Genomic DNA, 19,844 nt, shown 5'->3' on the forward strand with positions numbered 1-19,844 from the left:
CCGGCCTGCAAATAGCATCCTGCCCCTTCCCCTCTGCCTGCTTTGCTTAGATACTCTTTTGCTCTCTCCAACGTGTCTGGGGGTGCCTGTGCTTGATTGAGCCCTGGCTTCTTCAGGCCATCTTTGGGTCCCGTACTCCTCAGTTGCCTGTCTCCCAAGCTGCTTCACTCTGAGGCTGGGCCAGAGCTCCAGATCGGGGCTCCTGAGGAGTCAGGGGACCCTCGTCACCTTGGGAAGAGGGGTTCCCTGAGCTCCAGGCCCTGCCCCCAGCCTGAGCCCTGAGACCCTGCCTGTCTACCCCAGCGGCCAGTCAAGGCTCCCGGAGCGACGCTGCCCCTCCCTCACCTAACAAGCTCAAGCTGGCTCGGACCGGAACTGCTTTTCTTCCTAAAGCCGCCCGGAAGGCTGAGGGTTTAGCTTAACGGGATGAGCCATCTGGGACTGCAGGGTGGCACGCTTGGGGGAGCCTGGGACTGGGGGCAGGGGGTTGGCACAGCGCGCATCTGCAGCCATGATGGTAACCCCTCCCTGCCCCCTCGTGGGGCTGCTCTCAGTCCTGGAAAATTCCAAACAGGCGGCTCAAGGGCTGCTGGGGAAGCAGCTGAACAACCTGGGTCCTGCTGATCCCTGGGGAGAGAAAATCGTGGAGCGGAGGCCTTTGGGGGAGGGTCCGTGCACCTGCCAAGCACCAGAGGGCACCCTTACCCTATAGTGCCACAGTCTCCTGCAGGTCGGGCACGCGGAGGGGCCGCAGGAGTCCCTCCCACCGTCCACTTGGGTGAAAAAGTGCGGCCTTGTCCACCGGCCAGTCAGGCTTCCCTTGGCTTGTTCAGGAGAATCAGCGAGCGCTGTCACTCCGACAACCGGGACACTAACAGACCAAGGCTGTCTCCCTGAGGGGTGTGGGGGGCCCAAGGGCAGGAGACAGGGTCTCGGCAAAGCCCCTCAGCATGCCTGGAGACAGACCCCCGCACCGCCACCGCAGCCTTTCTGAGGGGGCTCGCTGGGCCCAGCGCCTCAGCAGGTGGAAGCAGCCTGCACCCCTGAGGTGGTGTCACGGGGCCCGGAAGCTGGAGGCCTTGGTACCCAACCTCGGGTGGGACTCAGAGATGGGCCAGGCTGCAAGGAAGTTGGGGCGGGGGGCGCTCCAGGATGTCCGAGAAGGTAGCCGGGCCAGCGGCTGGCCTCGAAGCGGGAAGGGCAAGTGAGGTGGCTGGACGGTGCTCCGGGCCTGGAGGAACCCGGGATCAGGGGCGGCTGGGATCCGGGAAGGAGGCGCTGGCGGGCGCCCCAGGTAGCGGGCGGCCTCCCGCGGGAGCAGCGTCTCTGGCTCTGGAGAAGGGCGGGAGGAGGTGGGCGGGGTGACCAGGGCGCGCGGAGGGGGAGGGGCGAGGCCCGTCCTCGGGGGGCGGGGCGAGAGTGACGTCACCTTGGAGACGGTTCATAAGCGGCCAGCAGTCCGGCCAAAGAGGAGAGGCGAGATCAGAACACGGTGGTGAGTCGCTGAGCTCGCTGCGGCCCGGAGAGCGGCTAAAGCCGCCGCCGCCGCCGCCGCCGCCACCACCGCCGGGAAGGAGGGGCGAACGCCTAGGCCGCCGCCGCCGCGGGAGCCGCAGGCGAGTCGGGCAGCCGCGCCGGGCCGGGCCGGGCCGCAGCCGGGGGCGGGGGGAGCGCGCGGGAGGTGCGGGCCGCAGGCTCCTGCTCCTGCTCCGGCCGCCGCTTGCAGACAGGGGGCTGCGGATGCCGCCCGCGCCCCCGCTAGGCTGAGCCTCAGGCCGGGCGAGCCACCGCTGCCGCCGCCGCGGGAGCTGCGGGCAGGAGCCTCGGGAGCCGTCGCCGCCGCCCGATCGGGCCCCGCCGCCGCCCGCGAGCCCCCGGGCCCCCGACACACATGAGATTCTTTAGGCTCACTTTCAAGTGCTTCGTGGACTGCTTCTGACCGCGCCGCCCCCGCTGTCCCGCACCCCGCCCGCCTCCCGCCCGCCGCCCCGACCCCCCGGTCCGGCCGTCCTCGGCCCCCGGCGGGCCCGCGCCTTCGGGGCCTTTATCCCCCCCTGCGCCGCTGGCGACCCCGCGCCTGTCCGCCCGCCCGCCCCCGCGGGCCGCCGTGCCCCCGGCCATGGCCAACAAGAGCACGGAGAACGGCATCTACAGCGTGTCCGGCGAGGAGAAGAAGGGCCCCCTAATCGCGCCCGGGCCCGACGGAGCCCCGGCCAAGGGCGACGGCCCCGCAGCCCTGGGGGCGCCCGGCAGCCTCCTGGCCGTTCCGCCGCGCGAGACCTGGACGCGCCAGATGGACTTCATCATGTCGTGCGTGGGCTTCGCCGTGGGCCTGGGCAACGTGTGGCGCTTCCCCTACCTGTGCTACAAGAACGGCGGAGGTGAGCGCCGGGCCCCTCCCTAGCCCCACCGGGGCGGCAGGGCGAAGTCCAGAGGGTGGGGAGGCCCCCGGCGTGGCGAGGGAGGGGGAGGGCCGGGGGGCCGCCCCTCGCCCGCGTCGCCGCTCGGTGGCCCAGCCGGGCGGCCACCCCCCTGGCCGGTCATGTGCCTGGCAACGTGGTGGGGGAGGGGGCCTGCGAAGGAAGCCTCAAGCTGTGTCCGCCCCCCACCCCAGCACCACCACCCGCAAGTGATTGGCCACTGAGGTGGCCGGGCGAGGCCTCCCGCCTGGGGGGAGGCCTCCAGAGGTGAGGAGCTCTGGATGCCCCCTCCGATCAGGCACACAAGTGGCACATTGTGCGGGCCCCCCACGTGTGCACACACGAACACACACACAATGGGCCACTCTGTCCCTCCCCCTGACTTCCCCTCCCTTCCCTTCTCTCTCTTCCTCTTGCCTCCCCTCCCCTCCCCTCCCCTCGAGCCTGGGCCTGGAACACTGGGTGCCGGAGCCAGGCTTGGGAAGCCGGCAGCCCGGGCCGCCTGGCGCCATTGCTGGACACACTGCATGCACACCCCATGCCTGCCCGCCCCAGCCCAGCTTAGCAACAGCTATGGGCACGCGTGTGTCCTGTGACTGCAAAGCAGCCCCAGGGGTGGGGTGGGAAAAGCCGCAGGGACTAGGCAGCAGGCGGGAAACTGAGGCTCAGAGCAAAGGCCTTGGCCCAAGGTCACAGCAGGAGGATGCAGAGACCGCGGGCCCAGCCAAGCGGCAGCCAAAGCTTAGCCTTTTGAGTAGTTGCCTGGCGAGCTGGGCCAAGGGTCCGGGGCCTGGAGGGGAGGAGTCCCCCGGGTCCCCCACCCCCATCCTGGGCGCTCCTGTCTTGTTGTACCTGCCAGGCTCCCCCAACTTGCTCACTTCGTGTCCTTGCTTAGCAACCCTTTCACATACCCTGCACTCTGCTCACTGGTAGACAACTCCACCCACCCACCCTCTTCTTCCTGGGCCTTCAGATGTGCGGGCAAGAGGCTCCCTTCCCTTACCCAACCCCAGTGGGTCCCCGGGCCCGAGTGCCAACCACAGCCAACAGGCATGAGCATGCACACTCATTCATGCCCTCACAGTTCCTTCCTCTGCCGCCCAGCAAACTGCGGCTCAAGGGGTGGCTTGTATCCACAAGTGCGTGTCTCTGCTGTGCCCGTTAGTTAGCTCACCCTCGGTGAGTAGGGGCCAAAGCCCTATAGGGGAAAGGGGCTCTCAGGAAACCAAAAGGAAATGGGGTTCTGCTCGATGCCCGCCCTGTGCGCACCACCCCCCCTCCCCGCCAAGACTGTTCACCTTGGGCTCCTGAGTCAGCGGCCACCCCTTATACTGATTCACTCAGTGGGAAGTTATCATGGCCTGGGTGGAGCCTGAAGGTGGGGCTCCACCCACACCCCAGGGCTTGGGAAGGCCCTGGGCTGTCTTTCCGCAGTTCTGGTCAAGTCCCCTGCCTGGCCAAGGGGCAACCCTGTGCAAGTGCCCACCTCCAGCTTTGTCCCCCCAGGTGTGTTCCTTATTCCCTACATCCTGATCGCCCTGATTGGAGGAATCCCCATCTTCTTCTTGGAGATCTCGCTGGGCCAGTTCATGAAGGCCGGCAGCATCAACGTCTGGAATATCTGCCCCCTATTCAAAGGTGAGCAGCCCTGGCAGCTCCTGTGTGACCCCCGCGGACCTCTGCCTTTCTCCACCCCTGGGACAAAGATGGTACTCACTACAGAAAACCTCATCCTGTCTGAGCACCAGGCTTGGCATGTGGCCCTCAAGCTGCGAGGACTTGAAGACCACCTACCTGGGTGACCTTGGTGGTGGACCTCTTCCCCTCCCCGCCGGGCGAGAAAGCCCTGCCCACCACCCTTGGGGCTGGAAGGAGGGTGGCTGGGTGTGAGACACGATGGCAGGAAAAGCCGAAGGAGCTGACCCTAGGCTTTGGCACAGACTCATGAAATGACTGGCTGAGGTTGCCCCTGAGAGGGTGACTGTCTCCCACCCTGCCCCAGGTCCCCATAAAACCCCCCAGCTGCTGAGTATGGGAGGTTGCTGTTGGGAGGGGCGGGAAACAGGTGAAGGCTTGCCCGTCCTTCACCCATCATGCTGGCAGTGGGACTCTGGATGACAGGTGTGAGACTAGGGAAACAGGACTTGCCTCTCTGGGATGTGTGCTTGTCCGAGGGCTGGGGAGGAAGCAGGGGGCTGGGGGAGGATCTGATTTTTGGCCACAGATTGAGAGGTCTGCCTGGCATGGGGCACTTGTACAAGGAAAGTTGGGGGCTCGGAGGGGTCTGGGTGGACAGCAACAGAAGGGTCTGGTTGCACTGAGGGGGGTCAGAGTCAGCAGATGTGGGGAGCAGGATGTTAGGGACCCAGCAGGGATCACCGGCAGTGCATGGTCAGGAGATCGTGGGAGCAATGGGGGGCTGGCCAGGGATGAACCTGGACAGAGACTCTTCCCTGCTCCCCAGGCCTGGGCTACGCCTCCATGGTGATCGTCTTCTACTGCAACACCTATTACATCATGGTGCTGGCCTGGGGCTTCTATTATCTGGTGAAGTCCTTCACCACCACGCTGCCCTGGGCCACGTGTGGCCACACGTGGAACACTCCCGATTGCGTGGAGATCTTCCGCCACGAAGACTGTGCCAATGCCACCATGGCCAACCTCACATGTGACCAGCTTGCTGACCGCCGGTCCCCGGTCATCGAGTTCTGGGAGTGAGTCAAAGCACCTCAGAGCCAGGCCTAGTCTGTCTCGCCTCCTGCACATAGCTTGTGTATGCGCATGTGTGTATGTGCATGCGCGCACAGGTACATGCACATGGGTGTGTCCCGGTCCCCGCCCTGGAGGCATGCGACCAGGGATGCAGAGCGGGCTGTGCCTGCCCGCCTGGGGAGGGAAGTGGGAACTGCTGTTGGGTCTACTGGGGATGGCATGGCGCTGGGCTGCCTGGGGGTCCGGGCACACAGACTGCAGGGACCCCAGGCTGGGGACTTAACACAGGCCTCCCAGAAGCACTGGTAGGACTAGCTAGACTCAAGAGCTGCCAGAAGAGCAATGCCACCCAGGACTCCCCCAGTCTCTTGGCCTCTGCAGGCACAACTCTCACAGACTTTCCTTCTCCAGGAACAAAGTCTTGCGGCTCTCCGGAGGGCTGGAGGTGCCAGGGGCCCTCAACTGGGAGGTGACCCTGTGTCTGCTGACCTGCTGGGTGCTGGTCTACTTCTGTGTCTGGAAGGGGGTCAAGTCAACAGGCAAGGTACAGCCGGGGGAGACCCCGGGGCTTAGGCACCACTGCCTGGGCGTGGGGTGCAGTTGCCAGGGACCACTGCTGCCACAGGAGGTGACTGCATCAGGGGTTGTACTTCAGTCCAGCCCCAGAGCCCCACCCAGTAGAGGGGGAGAGGCCCCCACAGTGGCTGCCCCTTCCCTGGGGGTGGAGCATCCCTGTCCCGCCTTCCCACCCTCCCAGTTTCTGTTGATTCCAGCTCCGGTTTAGGGTTCTGGTCAGTTTTAGGGTGTGGGTAGACCCGGTCTACTGCCTGTTTCTATCCCCTGATGTGTGGCCTAGAGGACCCCAGCGGGGAGCCTGGACACATCGCTCTTTCGGGGGCCCACTGTCCGGCTGGTGGGACCACTGAACAGACACAAAATAAGACAGCCTGCTGAGCAGGCAGACCTGCTTGGGAGGCAGACGCCTTTGGTGTTATCTCACTCTTACCTGTCTCTGGCAGGCTGAGTTCTAATCCCAAGGACCTTGCGAGCACATGACCTAGAGTCAGGGGCCCAGGAAGCATGGGACCTGATCCTGTCCCCCCCTCCCTGCAGCTAACCTTGCTTGCTTTGGGGCTGCCAGTATCCCAGCTGAGCACAGCCTCCTTTGGCAGCCATGGCTCTGACTAGAAGGCAGGGTAGGGGGCGGTGGTTTGAGTGGCCAGCATGGGGGGTACTGCGGCCTTCCCAGCAGGACCCCCCTCTGAGCAGCCCGACCCCCCCCAGATCGTGTATTTCACCGCTACATTCCCCTATGTGGTCCTCGTTGTGCTGCTGGTGCGCGGAGTGCTGCTACCTGGCGCTTTGGATGGCATCATCTACTATCTCAAGCCTGACTGGTCGAAGCTGGCATCCCCTCAGGTGAGGGAGAGCAGAGGGAGGGGACACGGTGGTGGCGGGGGACACGGGGGCGAGACAGGCACCCCAGCAGGGCTCCCCACACCTTCTCTTCCCTGGCTCACCTCCAGGTATGGATCGACGCAGGGACACAGATCTTCTTCTCTTATGCCATCGGCTTGGGGGCCCTCACCGCCCTGGGCAGCTACAATCGCTTCAACAACAACTGCTACAAGTAGGCACCACAGCCGGCCACCCCTGCCCTGCCCTACCCACCTGTGGGCGGCAGGCAGTCTCAAGAGCCTGAGTGTTCCCCTGTCCACAGGGATGCCATCATACTCGCCCTCATCAACAGCGGGACCAGCTTCTTTGCAGGCTTTGTGGTGTTCTCCATCCTGGGCTTCATGGCCACAGAACAGGGTGTGCACATCTCCAAGGTAGCAGAATCAGGTAAAGACCCCCCTGCCCCACCAAGCCCCAGCCGGGCTTCTGGAGCCGCAGCTGTACCACGGATATGAACACACGCAAATAGCCATTGTGAGAAATGGGGAAAAGTCCAACTCGATTTGTCCCATCAGCGTGGGCCAGGAGGAGGCCTGGCTGAGCAACTGGGAGGCACAGCTGTGCCTCCAGCTCAGGGCCGGAGCCCCAAGCCCCCATCTCTCTCTCTCCAGGGGCCTCGGGGTGTGTCCTCCTTGCCAGAGTGTTGCCCAGGGAAAGGGTGGCCTTTTCTGGGTCCGTGGGGACCTATGACTGCAATGGCTACTGGAACCCAGGCCCCAAAGGCTGAGCCAGACATCCCCGTTACAGGTGTCAGTCTACCAAGGGCCTGCGGGAACCTGCCATCATGGTTCCTGGCATGGCACACACACAGGGGTGGGAGTGGCCTGGTGATGCTTTGCCACAAGTGGGAAGGCCTCTGTCCACAGGGTACCCTGCCGTAGTTCATTACCCTGGTGCTGGGGGACAGGGTGGGGTGGGGGACAAGATGTGGGTGGGGGGCTCTGGATGTGCACACCCTGCACCTTCTCCCTCAGGGCCTGGCCTGGCTTTCATCGCCTATCCGCGGGCCGTCACACTGATGCCTGTGGCCCCACTCTGGGCAGCCCTGTTCTTCTTCATGCTGTTGTTGCTTGGTCTGGACAGCCAGGTTTGCAAGGGGTTATGGGCCTACGAGGTGTGTGATGGGGGGTGGTCGTGGGCCTAGGGCACCCTGGGCGCCAGGAGACAGTGGGTGGGCAGGGGAGGGGCCTGGCCTGAGTTGCCCGGCTACAGTTTGTAGGTGTCGAAGGCTTCATCACTGGCCTGCTGGACCTCCTCCCAGCCTCCTACTACTTCCGGTTCCAAAGGGAGATCTCCGTGGCCCTCTGTTGCACCATCTGCTTTGTCATCGACCTCTCCATGGTGACCGATGTGAGTGCGAGTGGGACGTGGGCTGCCCACCCCTACCCCGCCTTGCAGGCGGCCAGCTACCAGCCCCCCTGACCCGGCCCCCTCCGCAGGGCGGGATGTATGTCTTCCAGCTGTTTGACTACTACTCAGCCAGTGGCACCACGCTGCTCTGGCAGGCCTTCTGGGAGTGTGTGGTGGTCGCCTGGGTGTACGGTAGGTTGGGGTCAACAGGCGAGCCAGGCTGGGGCAGTCAGGGGCGGTGGTGGGTGTCTCGAGCTCTGGCCCTCCATCTCTGCAGGAGCTGATCGCTTCATGGACGACGTGGCCTGCATGATCGGGTACCGACCTTGCCCCTGGATGAAATGGTGCTGGTCTTTCTTCACCCCACTGGTGTGCATGGTAAGGGAGAAGGCCAGGCAGGGTGCAGGGCACCCAGGGGCCAGTCGGACATGGCTGCTGGGGATGAGTGCCAAGCTTCTCTCACCCACAGGGCATCTTCATCTTCAACGTGGTCTACCATGAGCCGCTGGTCTACAACAATACCTACGTGTACCCGTGGTGGGGCGAGGCCGTGGGCTGGGCCTTTGCGCTCTCCTCCATGCTATGTGTGCCCCTCCACCTCCTGGGCTGCCTCCTCAGGGCCAAGGGGACCATGGCTGAGGTCAGTGCCCCATGCCTCCCTCTGTCCACGCGCCACCCCCCCCTTGGTCCAGACAGGACCTCCAGGGTGCCCATCCCACCAGCTGCCAGGACAGGTGCCCGGGACACCCTCGATGGGGTATAGATGGAAAACAAGTGGGCCGTCCAGGGCCTCAGGTCATGTAGACCTGTCCCCAGCCTCTGTTTTTACAACCACTCAACCCTCCACTGGCTTCCCTGGTGGCTCAGATGGTAAAGCGTCTGCCTGCCATGCAGGAGACCCAGGTTTGATCCCTGGGTTGGGAAGATCCCCCTGGAGAAAATGGCCACCCATTCCAGTACCCTTGCCTGGAAAAATCCCATGGACGGAGGAGCCTGGTGGGTGACAGTCCATGGGGTTGCAGTCAACTGAGTGACTGCACTCACTCACTCGACCCTCCCCTGAACCCGGTTTCCCTAGTGCAGGCGTCGTAGCCTGGCCAGTGACCAGGCCTGGGGCTCCAAGTTGGTGGCAGGTGACGGGAAGTGGCCAGAGGCCCAGAGTGAGCAGGGGCCCCTCCCCAGGCACTCCCCAGGCACTCAAGGCACGCCCCTCTCTCCCACAGCGCTGGCAGCACCTGACGCAGCCCATCTGGGGCCTCCACCACCTGGAATACAGAGCTCAAGACTCGGATGTCAGGGGCCTGACCACCCTGACCCCAGTGTCTGAGAGCAGCAAGGTGGTGGTGGTGGAAAGCGTCATGTGATGGGCCCCTGGCACCAGCTCCCCCTCTTGTAGCCATAGCACCCCTGCTTTAGCCCCCCCACCCCTCCCGGGGGGCTTGCCTTTCCCTGCCACTCAATGGGGGTCTGCCTGCCTGGGGTGGGGGGAGGGGAGGAAGCACCAGAGTGCTTATAACTCACTTTTTTTTCCATTTTTAATAAAACACCAAAAAAATACCACAACCCACCAAAAATAGATGCCTCCCCGCCCCCATAACCAAGCTGGTGCACACGCTGCTCCCCAGCGCACCGTGGGCCACCCCTCCTCCCCCCCCTCCGCTAGTACCCACTGCAGTCTCACCTCAGCCCCCTGCTCCCTGCCTGCCTCTCCAGGTTCTGCCCAACATACCCTTGGGTGGCCCCCACCCCAGAGGTAGCAGCGTGGGGCCCAGGATTGGAGAGCAGAGGGGGAAGGTGGGGGGCACAGCCACAGAACCAAGGCAGATACTTCAGCTGGGCTAGACCCCTCTCCCCATCCCCGATCTAGACGCTTAGAGAGCCAGCCAGCAACGGGACCTTTGGTTCCTGCGCCAATTGCCACCAATATCAATTGTGTGAGCTCGTGTATGAGTGCACGTGTGTGTGAGTACATAGGGTATAGATCTCTTCTCTCAGCAATGGTGAATACCAGGTGTAAGTTGTGCCTGTGGGCAAATGAGGCTTGTATTTTGCACATTTTATAAAAACTTGAGAGATTTCTGCTTGTATATTTCTAAGAGAAACACCCCGATGTCCCTCTCCTTGCCACACCCCATCCCTTTCAGCCCCTCTTATACCTCTGCCCCCCAGCCAAGGAGTGTGAATTTCTAGATCTAATTTTCATAGGCAAAACAGAAGCTTCAAGCTATCAAGTGTGCAAGTCCGTCGTGTGGGTATGCATGTGCAGTCCCCAGCCCCAGACCAGTGGAAAAGTGCAAGGTGGAGGGGAGCCTCACTGGGTGTCCCCACAAGTCGGCAGGGTCAGCCGATGCATCAACCATGGGGGCCCGTGGCTTCCCACCTGGCCTGCTCAGGCTGGCCCCCACCCTGCCCTCTGGGATGGGCACCACCTGGGACGGGCACCACCACTGCAGGGACCCGAGGTGGGCACCAGCCTAGGTATGGCTCCCACCTGAGAGCTTCAGGCTGATACCCTGTCCACGTCTCAAATCCTCCATGTGGCAGGTTCACTAAACCCTGCGTGTCATGTCGTCCTGAGGGGGCCCTTGAGGGGCTGCCCTCACACCCTGACATGGGCTGGATGGGTGGGGCTGGGGGAGGGCCAGGGTCCAGTGGGGACGCCCTTACTGTGCTAAAAGCCACTGCAAACAGCAATAAAGATGTCATTTTCCAAAGCTGGCTCCTGCTTGTCAGGTGTTGGGGGGCAGTCAGGGGATGAGGGGGTGTGAGCCCTCCACACCTTGAGTGGCTTCCCTGGGCAAGTGTTGGTTCTGAGGTCTCTACACCTGGCACAGTTCCGGGAACAGTGCAGGGAGCTGACATACTTGGGGACCAAGGGCCACCAAAGAGGAACACACTAAGCAGGGAAGGTGGGTGTCAAGTCCAGGCTTTAGCTTCTCAAGGGTGCTCCTCTGAGAACAGGTAGGGCCCGGGGGAAGGCTGGTCACTGGGCAGGACCAGGGCACTAGCAGGTGCAAAGTCACCAGGTTAGTGACCTGCCTGCACCTGATGCGAAGAGCTGACTAAATGGAAAAGGCCCTGATGCTGAGAAAGATGGAAGGCAGGAGAAGGGGGGTGATGGAGGATGATATGGTTGGATGACATCACTGACCCCGTGGACATGCTGCAGTCCGTAGGGTTGCAAAGAGTTGTGCACAACTTGGCAACTGAACAACCAACAGGTTTGTGGATGGCTGGGACCCCTTCTTGGGTGGTGTTGCCAGGCTCTGCACCAGGGAGACGAGGTTCAGAGGGGACAGTGTTATCTACCAAGTAGAAATGTCTAGTCGGCAGATAGACAAGGAGTTTGAAGTTCTAGAAAGTCTGCACTGTAGACAGAACTTTGGAAGTTCTCATTACATAAAGACGGCCCCGAGCCTGGATGAGTCCCTGGGCAGCTGGAGAGGGAGCCTTGGCCCAGGCACCGAGCCCTGGGGCCCTGGGACACTCTGGATGTGGCAGAGCAGAGGGGGAGCTGGCTGCAGAGTCAGGAAAGTTGGGAGGGACACCCCTCCACCACCCAGAACACACATGTGAGGGCCCACCATCCCCTCCAGGTGTCAGGGAGGAGGGGGTGATGGGCTCTGTCGGAGTTTTGGTGATAAGATCACACAAGACAAGAGAAATCTGGGGCGAAGGGAAAGGCAAAAACCTGATTGGGATGGCATTAAGGGGTGGAAGCAACCCAAGTCTCTGCAAAGAGGAACAAAGAAAAGGAGCTCCATCCTGAAAAATGAGGGAAATTCTGACACCTGCAACAAGATGAACCTCTGGGACATGACATGTGGCAGAAAGCAGCCAGAAGATACATCCTGTGTGACTTGACTTCTCTGAGGAGTGCAATTCCAAGAAAGTGGGGGGAGGGGGGAAGTTAGTGTTCAATGGGGACAGTGTCCGTTTTGGAGAGAGAACAGTTCAGGAGATGCGCAATGGGGATGGCTGCACACGACGGAAATGCACTTACTGCCATTCAACTGCCATCCTGAAAATGATTCCGGGGTAAGTCTGAGATTACACACGCTTTGGCACGAGGTTTCAGAGGAGTGGCGGGGAAGTAGACCAAGGAAACCCATTCAGGATCCATCCAGAGTAACAGGAGGGAGGATGGGGTGAGACACAGACATATGGGTGGCCAGGGCCAGTCCGCTTATCAGCTGAGGCTGGCCTTCCTGGGGTGGGCGTCAAGGTAGGGCACCGGCTGCCTGCTCTGAATGCCAGCCTGGGCAGAAGGGATGGGGTGGCCCTTCAGAGAAAACGGACAACTGGTTCCTCTTCAGTCCCTCACAGGCCATTCCCCGTTTAGCCAGGCAGCGACCCCTTAGTGAGGGGAGGGCCTGAGCTCTCAACTGGACAGCCAGGGGTGGGCTCTGGCTTGTGCCAGTCATAAGCAAACGTTCTGGTGGTCACCAAGGAGAACCTGGACAGGGTGCAGGTCACCGGAGCCTGGGGAGGAATATCAGCTGAGCAGGCCCCACCCCAAGTCAACCTGGGCCTCTGGAGCCTCAGCTGGCGGAGGCGCCTCCCTGGTGAGATGGTGGCCCAGCCCCTGCAGTGCCAACGCCTGGCCTGCCAACCCAACCCTTGTCCCACCCTTCTCTGAAAGGCTCCTCATCCTACAAGCTTCTGCTCTCGCCACACCTACAACCCCAAGAAGCCTGTGCGCTGGCAGCTCAGCACCAGTGTAGCTTTCCCAAGAAGGCCCTCACACCCTCCAACTCAACAGTCCCTGCCGCCCCAGACCCTCACCACTCCCCACCCTGCATGTGCTGTCGTGTCTGCCTCTTCACGACCCCATGAACTCTAGCCCACCAGGCTCCTCTGTCTAGGGGAGTTCCCAGGCCAGAATACTGGAGTGGGTTGCCGTTTCCTCCTCCAGGGGATCTTCTGACCCTGAGTCACACCAGCTCCTTCACATCTCCATTCTTCTAGCTGTAGCCATGCCTTGGCTCACATCCTTGTCACCTCTTGCCAAATGGCCTCCAGGCCACCTGCCACCAGGCCACCGAAGACTCAGAAAACATCAACAGCGCAGTAAGGGGCACTTGACAGAGGTCATGCTGCTTGGCCGGGTCCTGTTAACTAGGGAACCCGTCCCTGCAGCAGACAGAGAACATGCGGACCAGCAGTGGGAGAGACAGGTCAGGAGATGGATCAGCCCAGCCCTGTGGTGCCCACGAGGTTACCAGAGGTGCAAGCAAGGCAGGGAAGACTATTGGGTATAGTGGCTTACAGCCCCACTCTGAGCAGAGGCTGCCAGCTGAAAGCAGCCTTCAGAATGGGCTGGAGGGGGCAGTGCCCACAGGTGGCCCTCCAGTCTTAAGCAAGGTGGGCACCATGCTTTCCACTTTTAAGAGTTGGCCATCCCCGTCACTCTTCTCGTCCCCAGCTAGCTGCTTCCCCTCCGCCCAGCCCGGGGAAGAGCCTAAGGGCCCATGGTGTGGACTTTGGCCTGCAGGAGTTCAGAGCAAGGCAAGCTCAGGAAGGCCGAGGTAGTCAGGGAACACTTCCTGGAAAAGTGGGACGAGCTCTCAGCCTTGGCATAGCAACCAGAGGGTGTCATCTGCAGCCTCCCTCCGCGGCAGACACCACCTAGAAGGCTGCCCGGAAAGGGGGGTGGCACTCCCCACGCGAACGTGGGCAAAGAACACTGCTTAAGGGAGCCACCAGCCTGAGCCCGGTGGGAGAAGCTGGTGCTCAAGGCTGGCTGTCTGCACCCATTTCCAGGGGCCCCTGAATGCCAGCAGAAAACACCTCCGACCTGCCCCCAACCCCCCTCACCCAGTCCTCAGAAGCAGCAGAAAAACACTGGAGCCTCCTTGATGGTGGCCACCTGCCAAGCCAGCGCAGGGGGTGTCCAGGCCAGAGCAGGATCATGGGGTGGCGGAGGGGACCCCAGAGCCACCTGGAGGCTCTGCCCACTTCCTCCGTTTGCCCTGGGCCAGGCGTAGGTCACCACCAAGGGCACGTCTTCGCTCTCGCCGGCATTAGTCAGAGGTCATCCTGGAAACCTTCAGGAGGGGGCAGGGCAGGGAGGAACTGGTGGCACTCTGCCATGCTCTATCTGGCCTCAATGTGATGAACAGGACCCAGAGGAGGCGGGCGAGGCTGCCACCCGGAAGCCCAGTGGGTTCCCTGCGTCTCCTGAGCTCCCCTGGGCCCAGGGAGATGACAGGACCAACATGCCCTGCGTGGCCGTCAAGCCAGGCCTGGCCTGGGGTGCCCAAGGCAGGGCATAGACGGGGCAAGTGCGAGCCCGCACCCAGCCTGGGAGGAGAGAGCCTTTGGGAATTAGAACAAAGGCAGGGAAAAGCGTCCTGCAGGCCTCTGGGGCCAAGCCTGGGGCTGGAGTCTCTGTCCAAGCTGCCTGCTTGGACAGTGTCTCAGCTGGTCCAGGCGGGGGGATCACAAGGGGGCCTCAGTCACACGCACACAGCACAGACATAACACAACAGACTTTATTGCCCCCCAAGAAGCTATTCTTCCTGCTCTGCCTGCCTTGCGGCAGGACCGAAGGAGAGGGGCCTTAGGAGCCCAGAATATCAGCACGCAACATCGAGGGGCTTAGCCCAGTGGGAAGCAAGCCCCGCCGCAGCCTGGCTCATTCTGGGGGGGGGGGGGGACCCGGGTCCCCTAAGGAATGCAGGGAGCGCATGGAACAGCAAGCAGCATGAGGAAACAGAAGCGCAAAGGAGAGAGTGGCGGTACTGAGCGAGCTGCAGGCGGCCAGGGAGCGTCACTCCTCCTTCTTGTCCGAGGGGCCATCTACCGCAGCCTGCAGAGGGGACAGAAGATTGCAAAGCGGTGGGGGGGGGGGGAGGGCCAGGGTGCACTCCTCCCCTTTGCCTTCCAGTGCCCTCAGCCCCAAAGACCCGGCCGGGCGCCCCTTTCACCACACGCCAGGCAGCCGACAAGCCCGGGAAGCCCCCCCTGAGCAGCCCCGTCTCCGGGGCCTCACCTGCACCCCCCTCATCCTCACGGTGGCCTCCACATTTCCGAGTCCCTCCCGCGTCCGGCCTGCAAGCCTGCCCTCGACTTCAGCTCTTGGTCCTTCTTTGGGGGCTGGGCACAGCCTTTCCACCCTCTGTGGCACCCCAACTTGGGCCCCCAAGCACTGAGTCAAGCTGTCAGAGCTCAGGGATATTTCCGTAGCCCTCATGCCGAGTTTCCGGTCTCCCAGAGCATGTGGAAACAGGGCAAGTGACTAGGACCTGTGATGCTCCCTGCTCTCTGCCCCAGCGCAGGGAAGGCCTGGGGCAGGGAGGGGAGTTTCCCATGAATCTCTCTGGTACTTGCTGGGGCCCTTCAGTGAACCTGAACAGGAGTCAGGGGGGCTCAAAACTGTGCACCAGGGGTACACGGCAAGAAAGACACTCTTCTCAAGGGCACTGATGCTGGGCATGAGGCTGGGAAGGCCCACAGTGCAAAGGGCTGGCCTGGAGACCAAGGCCACCTTGCTAAGTGACAGCCATCTACCAGGCCACAGCCCTCCTACCCAAGGAGGGGTTCCGGCTATTGGGGCCCAGACTGGCACTGGCTGGAGCAGCACTAGAGGAAATCAGGGGAACTGGGAGAGACAGCAGCCAGCTTGCTGCCAAGGCCTCGCCAAACGGACAGATCGGCCTGGAGGCTGAGGGGCTGACCTGCAGCTTCGTGTGCTCCTCCAACAGGCGGTCGTACTCCTTGGTGAGGCCCTTAGACTGCTTCCGCATGGCCAGAGCTTCATTTTCCGCCTTCTCCAGCTCTGGGGGTAGCACACATGGCAAAGGAAGGAAAATGAAAAGATAAGGTTGAGGGAGAAAAGCGCCGTTTACTGGAGACAGCAGATGTGGCTGCCCCAGGTCCGTCCCCAGTGAGAGTGTCTGGGAGACCCCTCCTCTCAAGAAGACTCCTCCACCAGGTGCTGTGGAAGCATCCAGAAGGCGAGTCTCCAGAAGTGGGAGAGGCCTGGCCAACAAACCTGGAGCAACAGGAAGACATCAGGGCTCCCTCCCCCCAAACCCTGTCATGGAGAGACCCTGTGTGGCTCTCAGCAGGAGTGACTTCATGGGGCCTGGGGGCCTGGGAGAAACATTCTGAAAAGGTTGGGGGCAAGAGCAGCAGAAGGACCCCAGCCTTGAAGCTGGGAACAAGAGACATGTCAAGAGAGGGCTTTAGGAAGAAAGCAAATGGGAGCATCTCTAGCGGCTCTGGTTTAGCCTGCCTTCCCCACCCACCAGGCCCCTGCTGACAACACACAGAGTGCCATTCCCCATGCCTGGCACTGGCTGAGATGCTCTGGAGGTAGCCCCTGCATCTCTGGGGTGCCTGGGCCCTCCTTGCTGGGACCCTAGACAGACTGCTAAACCACGAAGCCCCGATGGCTGAGGCCAACCCCAGCTGGGTTTCGGCTGGGCGAGCTGGGAGCCACTGTTTACTTTTGCCCAGCTCTTCAGCCTGCGTGCGAGTCTGGTATGAATCCTTTGGCACAGAAGGTGCGGCAGCCACCCGCGGAGGCTCCAGAGTTCTGGGGGCCACGGGCGACCCGAGGGTAGCACTCACTTTGCTTGTTGACAGCCAGCTCGTCCTTCAGCCTCTTGAGATCAGCCTTCAGGCTCCTGTTCTCTTCCTGCACCTTCACTTCGCTGTCCCTGCCACCCAACTTGGTGACACCGCCAGCTTCCTAGGAAGAGCGCCAAGGATCCAGGTCACTCAGGTGGAGGAGGGGAGGGGGGAGGGAGGGAGAGGAGGCCTGGTCCGTCCTCCCCACTGAGCTGGGATTCCTCAAGCTGCCCTGGGCACTTGCCCCTTCGGAAATGTCAGCACAGAATCGGGCCACTGTGTGTTCCCAGCCACCTGCTACAGCTCACAGGCCACACGCCCTGCCTGCCCTGGCTCCGTTCTCAGCAGCTCCTCCAAGTTTACCCCCAGGCTAGCCAACAACTCAACTTGCTGTCATTTGGGGACTGTGGCCAGTCACCCCCAACTGACCCAGGCCCTCCCATCTCCCTCTCCCCAAGCGCCACCCTTCACTCTAGCCAAGGCCCCACGCAGCGCTGCTGGGCCAACTGTCTTCTGCCTCTGAATCCAGCTCCGTCCATCTCCTCCTCCCCAGCTTGGCTCACACCTCACCTCCTCAGACAAGCCTTTGAGGATTGCCCCACTTCATCCCCAGCTGATAGCCATCCTTAGGAAGACCGGGGGGGTCTTGTCTTGGGTGTTTCTGTGCTAACTTGCCCCATGCTCGCAGCCCAGGGCTCAGCTCCTTAGGGAGTCGGTTTTATCAGGGAAGAGTCTGACCTGGCTACAGCAGAGGGAGGCAACAGAACAGCCAGGGCGCCCCCTTGCCCACCATGACCCCCAGACCCCTCCCAGACACCCGCCCTCCACAGCAAAAAATGTCCATTAGTCCGTCTGCCTGACTGCTTCACTTTTCGGACAACAGCAGCGTCACACATTTCCGAGGCCCACGAAGACTGTCTCGTGGTGAGGGGAAGGAAGGGGGTCAGGTGGACCCAACTCACCTTCTTGAGCAGGTCGTTCTCCTCCATGTACTTCTTGGCCGCATCACTGGCGCTCTCTGCCTGCTTTTTAAAGGCTTCATTGGAGGCCAACAGCGTGGCCTGCTGGGAGATGAGAGTCACCAGGCGTCTAAGCAGGCTATAATTGTTGATAAAACGAAGGGAGAGGAAAAAATGGCTTGCAGGAACTTCTTTGGGTTGCACCCACCCTCTACCTGCCTCCAACCGAGACCTGTCCTTCTGGATCACCAGCCTGGAGAAGAGCAACGTACAGCCAACATGAGGGCAAAGATGGAGATGGAGCTGGGAGCTGTCCTCTGCCACCATGATTGCTAATGCCCCCAAAAGGCTGCTTGCAGCCCTGAGGCTCTCTTCCAGCCTCGAAGGCACAGGCAGCAGGGGCCTGACAGGACAATGGGGACCGGGTTTACGTCCAGCCTGGAGGCCCAGAACCTGGCACTCTGCAGGGCGGGGCCCGGACATGCCAAAGCAGCCCTGATGCCCCTTTCCTTGCTGCAAGGCTGCACTTGCCCTGATCACCCGGAGCAGCCCGTGCTGGGGGCACTTCGAACGGGCCAGCTGAATCGTGCAGGCCACCTGGGGAGGCAGACACTACCACTGCCCACATTTTACAGAGGGAAACAGAGACTCAGGCAGCTGAAGCCATCGCTTACAAGCCAGAAACCAATGTGGCTGGAATGTGCACTCCTGCCCGTTCTGACCCCAAGGCCTGAGCTGGCAACCATGCCATGTTCTCAGTTTCCAGGGAACCACGCCTGAGAGCGACCGCAAGATGGAGACACCTCTTCTCTCCTCAGCCCCTTCCCACAGGCAGTCCACAGGCGGCTGCCAGAGCACATGTGTTAGACAAGATCACCACCCTGAGGTTTCCCAGGGTGAGGGGGACAGAGGATAAGGGATCAGGGCCCAGGTACACATCTCAGGTCCAGACCAGCCACGCCGCTGCCAGCCAGAAGGATCTCTATTCGTCTCCAAGGCCAACTATTCAATATCATGGTAATCCAAGTCAATGCCCCAACCCATAATGCTGAAGAAGCTGAAGTTGAATGGTTCTATGAAGACCTTTTAGAACTAATACCCAAAAAAGATGTACTTTTCATTATAGGGACTGGAATGCCAAAGTAGGAAGTCAAGAAACACCTGGAGGAACAGGCAAGTTTGGCCTTGGAGTACAGAATGTAGCAGGGCAAAGGCTAGGATGGACCTGCCCAGTCACTGCCCCGAGGAGGGTGCAGGACAGCCAGGGCCCCAGGGGCGAGGGGAGGACTCAGCGAGGGTACTTCCCCAACGACGTGCTCACTCTTAGGAGACAAAGCAACCAAGGCCGCCTGCTCTGAGGCATCATCTCCGGCCTCTTCAGGGCTCTTGTGGACAACCAGCTACTCACACCGGCTGAGAGGAGCAGGGCGAGACGGGAGGGCCGAGACGCCCAGCTCGCCCTGGCTGAGCCCCTGCCAGGGATGAGCCCGAGGTGAAGCGACTCATGGGGGCTGTGAGGGACCCATCACGCTTCCTGGTTCAGAGAGCGGCTCCAGGGGCCCCTGTCAGGACGGGGAGAGCCAGGCGACTGATTCCTGGCAGGAAGGGAGAGTTTCCAGTGACATGTGCTCTCTAAAATTAGCGAGCGGGACCTCGTGGCCTGGGGCTCAGGTTTCCCTGTCTCAGCCCCGACTGCCCACCAGCCTGCCCCCCACCAGGCTGGAGCCCTGGAAATGCAGGGACCTCTCAAGCGCCCCAGGAGCCAGAGAGAGAGAAGCAACGTGTCTGAGGCACACAGGCAGAGTGGCGGTCCCCGGAGGAGCCCTGCAGGAAAGGCAAGTCTCACTCAACCCCAAGCCCACAGGCAGCCCCCAGACGATCCTGGTGGGGTGGAGCCAGCTGCTCCTCCCAGCTGGAGACTGGGTTGGGGGGGAGGGCACGTGTGCCACCTGGCAGACCCAGCTGGAAATGACAGGGCGGGCCAACCCGAAGTGACACTCCCTGTTTGCCGGCCCCCACAGGCCGACTGCAGCAGGGCTGTGAGTGACTACAGCGGCCGAGCCAGGGAGGCCAGGCCCAGCTCTGCTCGGGGCCCTCCGGGCCCAGCCCCACTTACGGAGAACCAGGGTGAGCAGCAAGAGCAAACACGTGGTACCGAGCCCCAGAAATGCCCACCGTGAGGGCCTCCCCGATTCAGGTCAGGCGCCTCCAGGATCAGGGCCCTGCCCCCGCCACGTGTCTTTCATACCAACTGCCTTCATCCTTGTCCTCTCCTTTCTTGTTAGACCTGTTCCTCCAATCCAGCCCCTGGCAATTCCGGGTAATTCCCTCCGCCAGGAGCCTCATCCCTCCAGGCTCTCCTGCCCAG

At 61.9% G+C, this 19,844-nt stretch overlaps 2 protein-coding genes and 1 non-coding gene across 5 annotated transcripts in view; 2 read left to right on the plus strand and 1 right to left on the minus strand.

The window, feature by feature from the left end:
* Positions 1 to 1,970: 1,970 nt before the first annotated feature.
* On the plus strand, positions 1,971 to 10,654 carry SLC6A8 (solute carrier family 6 member 8). The gene is made up of 13 exons (XM_055562841.1): positions 1,971 to 2,381; positions 3,927 to 4,058; positions 4,885 to 5,134; positions 5,544 to 5,676; positions 6,417 to 6,551; positions 6,659 to 6,762; positions 6,853 to 6,977; positions 7,565 to 7,677; positions 7,803 to 7,940; positions 8,030 to 8,132; positions 8,218 to 8,318; positions 8,410 to 8,580; positions 9,164 to 10,654. Exons 1-13 carry the CDS (start codon positions 2,120 to 2,122, stop codon positions 9,302 to 9,304), a joined length of 1,908 nt encoding a protein of 635 aa, XP_055418816.1. The 5' UTR covers positions 1,971 to 2,119; the 3' UTR covers positions 9,305 to 10,654.
* On the plus strand, positions 8,793 to 8,864 carry TRNAG-GCC (transfer RNA glycine (anticodon GCC)). The gene has a single exon. It is a non-coding gene; the product is annotated as a tRNA-Gly (tRNA).
* A 3,762-nt stretch (positions 10,655 to 14,416) lies between the features above and the next one.
* BCAP31 (B cell receptor associated protein 31) overlaps positions 14,417 to 19,844 on the minus strand; it is a 29,106-nt gene continuing 23,678 nt past the window's right edge. For 2 of the 3 annotated variants that reach the window (XM_055562842.1, XM_055562843.1), the window contains exons 5-8: positions 17,480 to 17,729; positions 16,518 to 16,638; positions 15,620 to 15,720; positions 14,417 to 14,751 (exon numbers count right to left, since the gene is read on the minus strand). In XM_055562842.1, the coding sequence (XP_055418817.1) occupies positions 14,713 to 14,751; positions 15,620 to 15,720; positions 16,518 to 16,638; positions 17,480 to 17,729 (511 nt within the window). In that variant the 3' untranslated portion in view covers positions 14,417 to 14,712. The remainder of the gene's footprint in view (positions 14,752 to 15,619; positions 15,721 to 16,517; positions 16,639 to 17,479; positions 17,730 to 19,844) is intronic. The other variant, XM_055562844.1, reaches the window with a different exon arrangement.

Source organism: Bubalus kerabau, chromosome X, assembly GCF_029407905.1.
Source record: "Bubalus kerabau isolate K-KA32 ecotype Philippines breed swamp buffalo chromosome X, PCC_UOA_SB_1v2, whole genome shotgun sequence".
Classification (NCBI taxonomy): domain Eukaryota; kingdom Metazoa; phylum Chordata; class Mammalia; order Artiodactyla; family Bovidae; genus Bubalus; species Bubalus kerabau.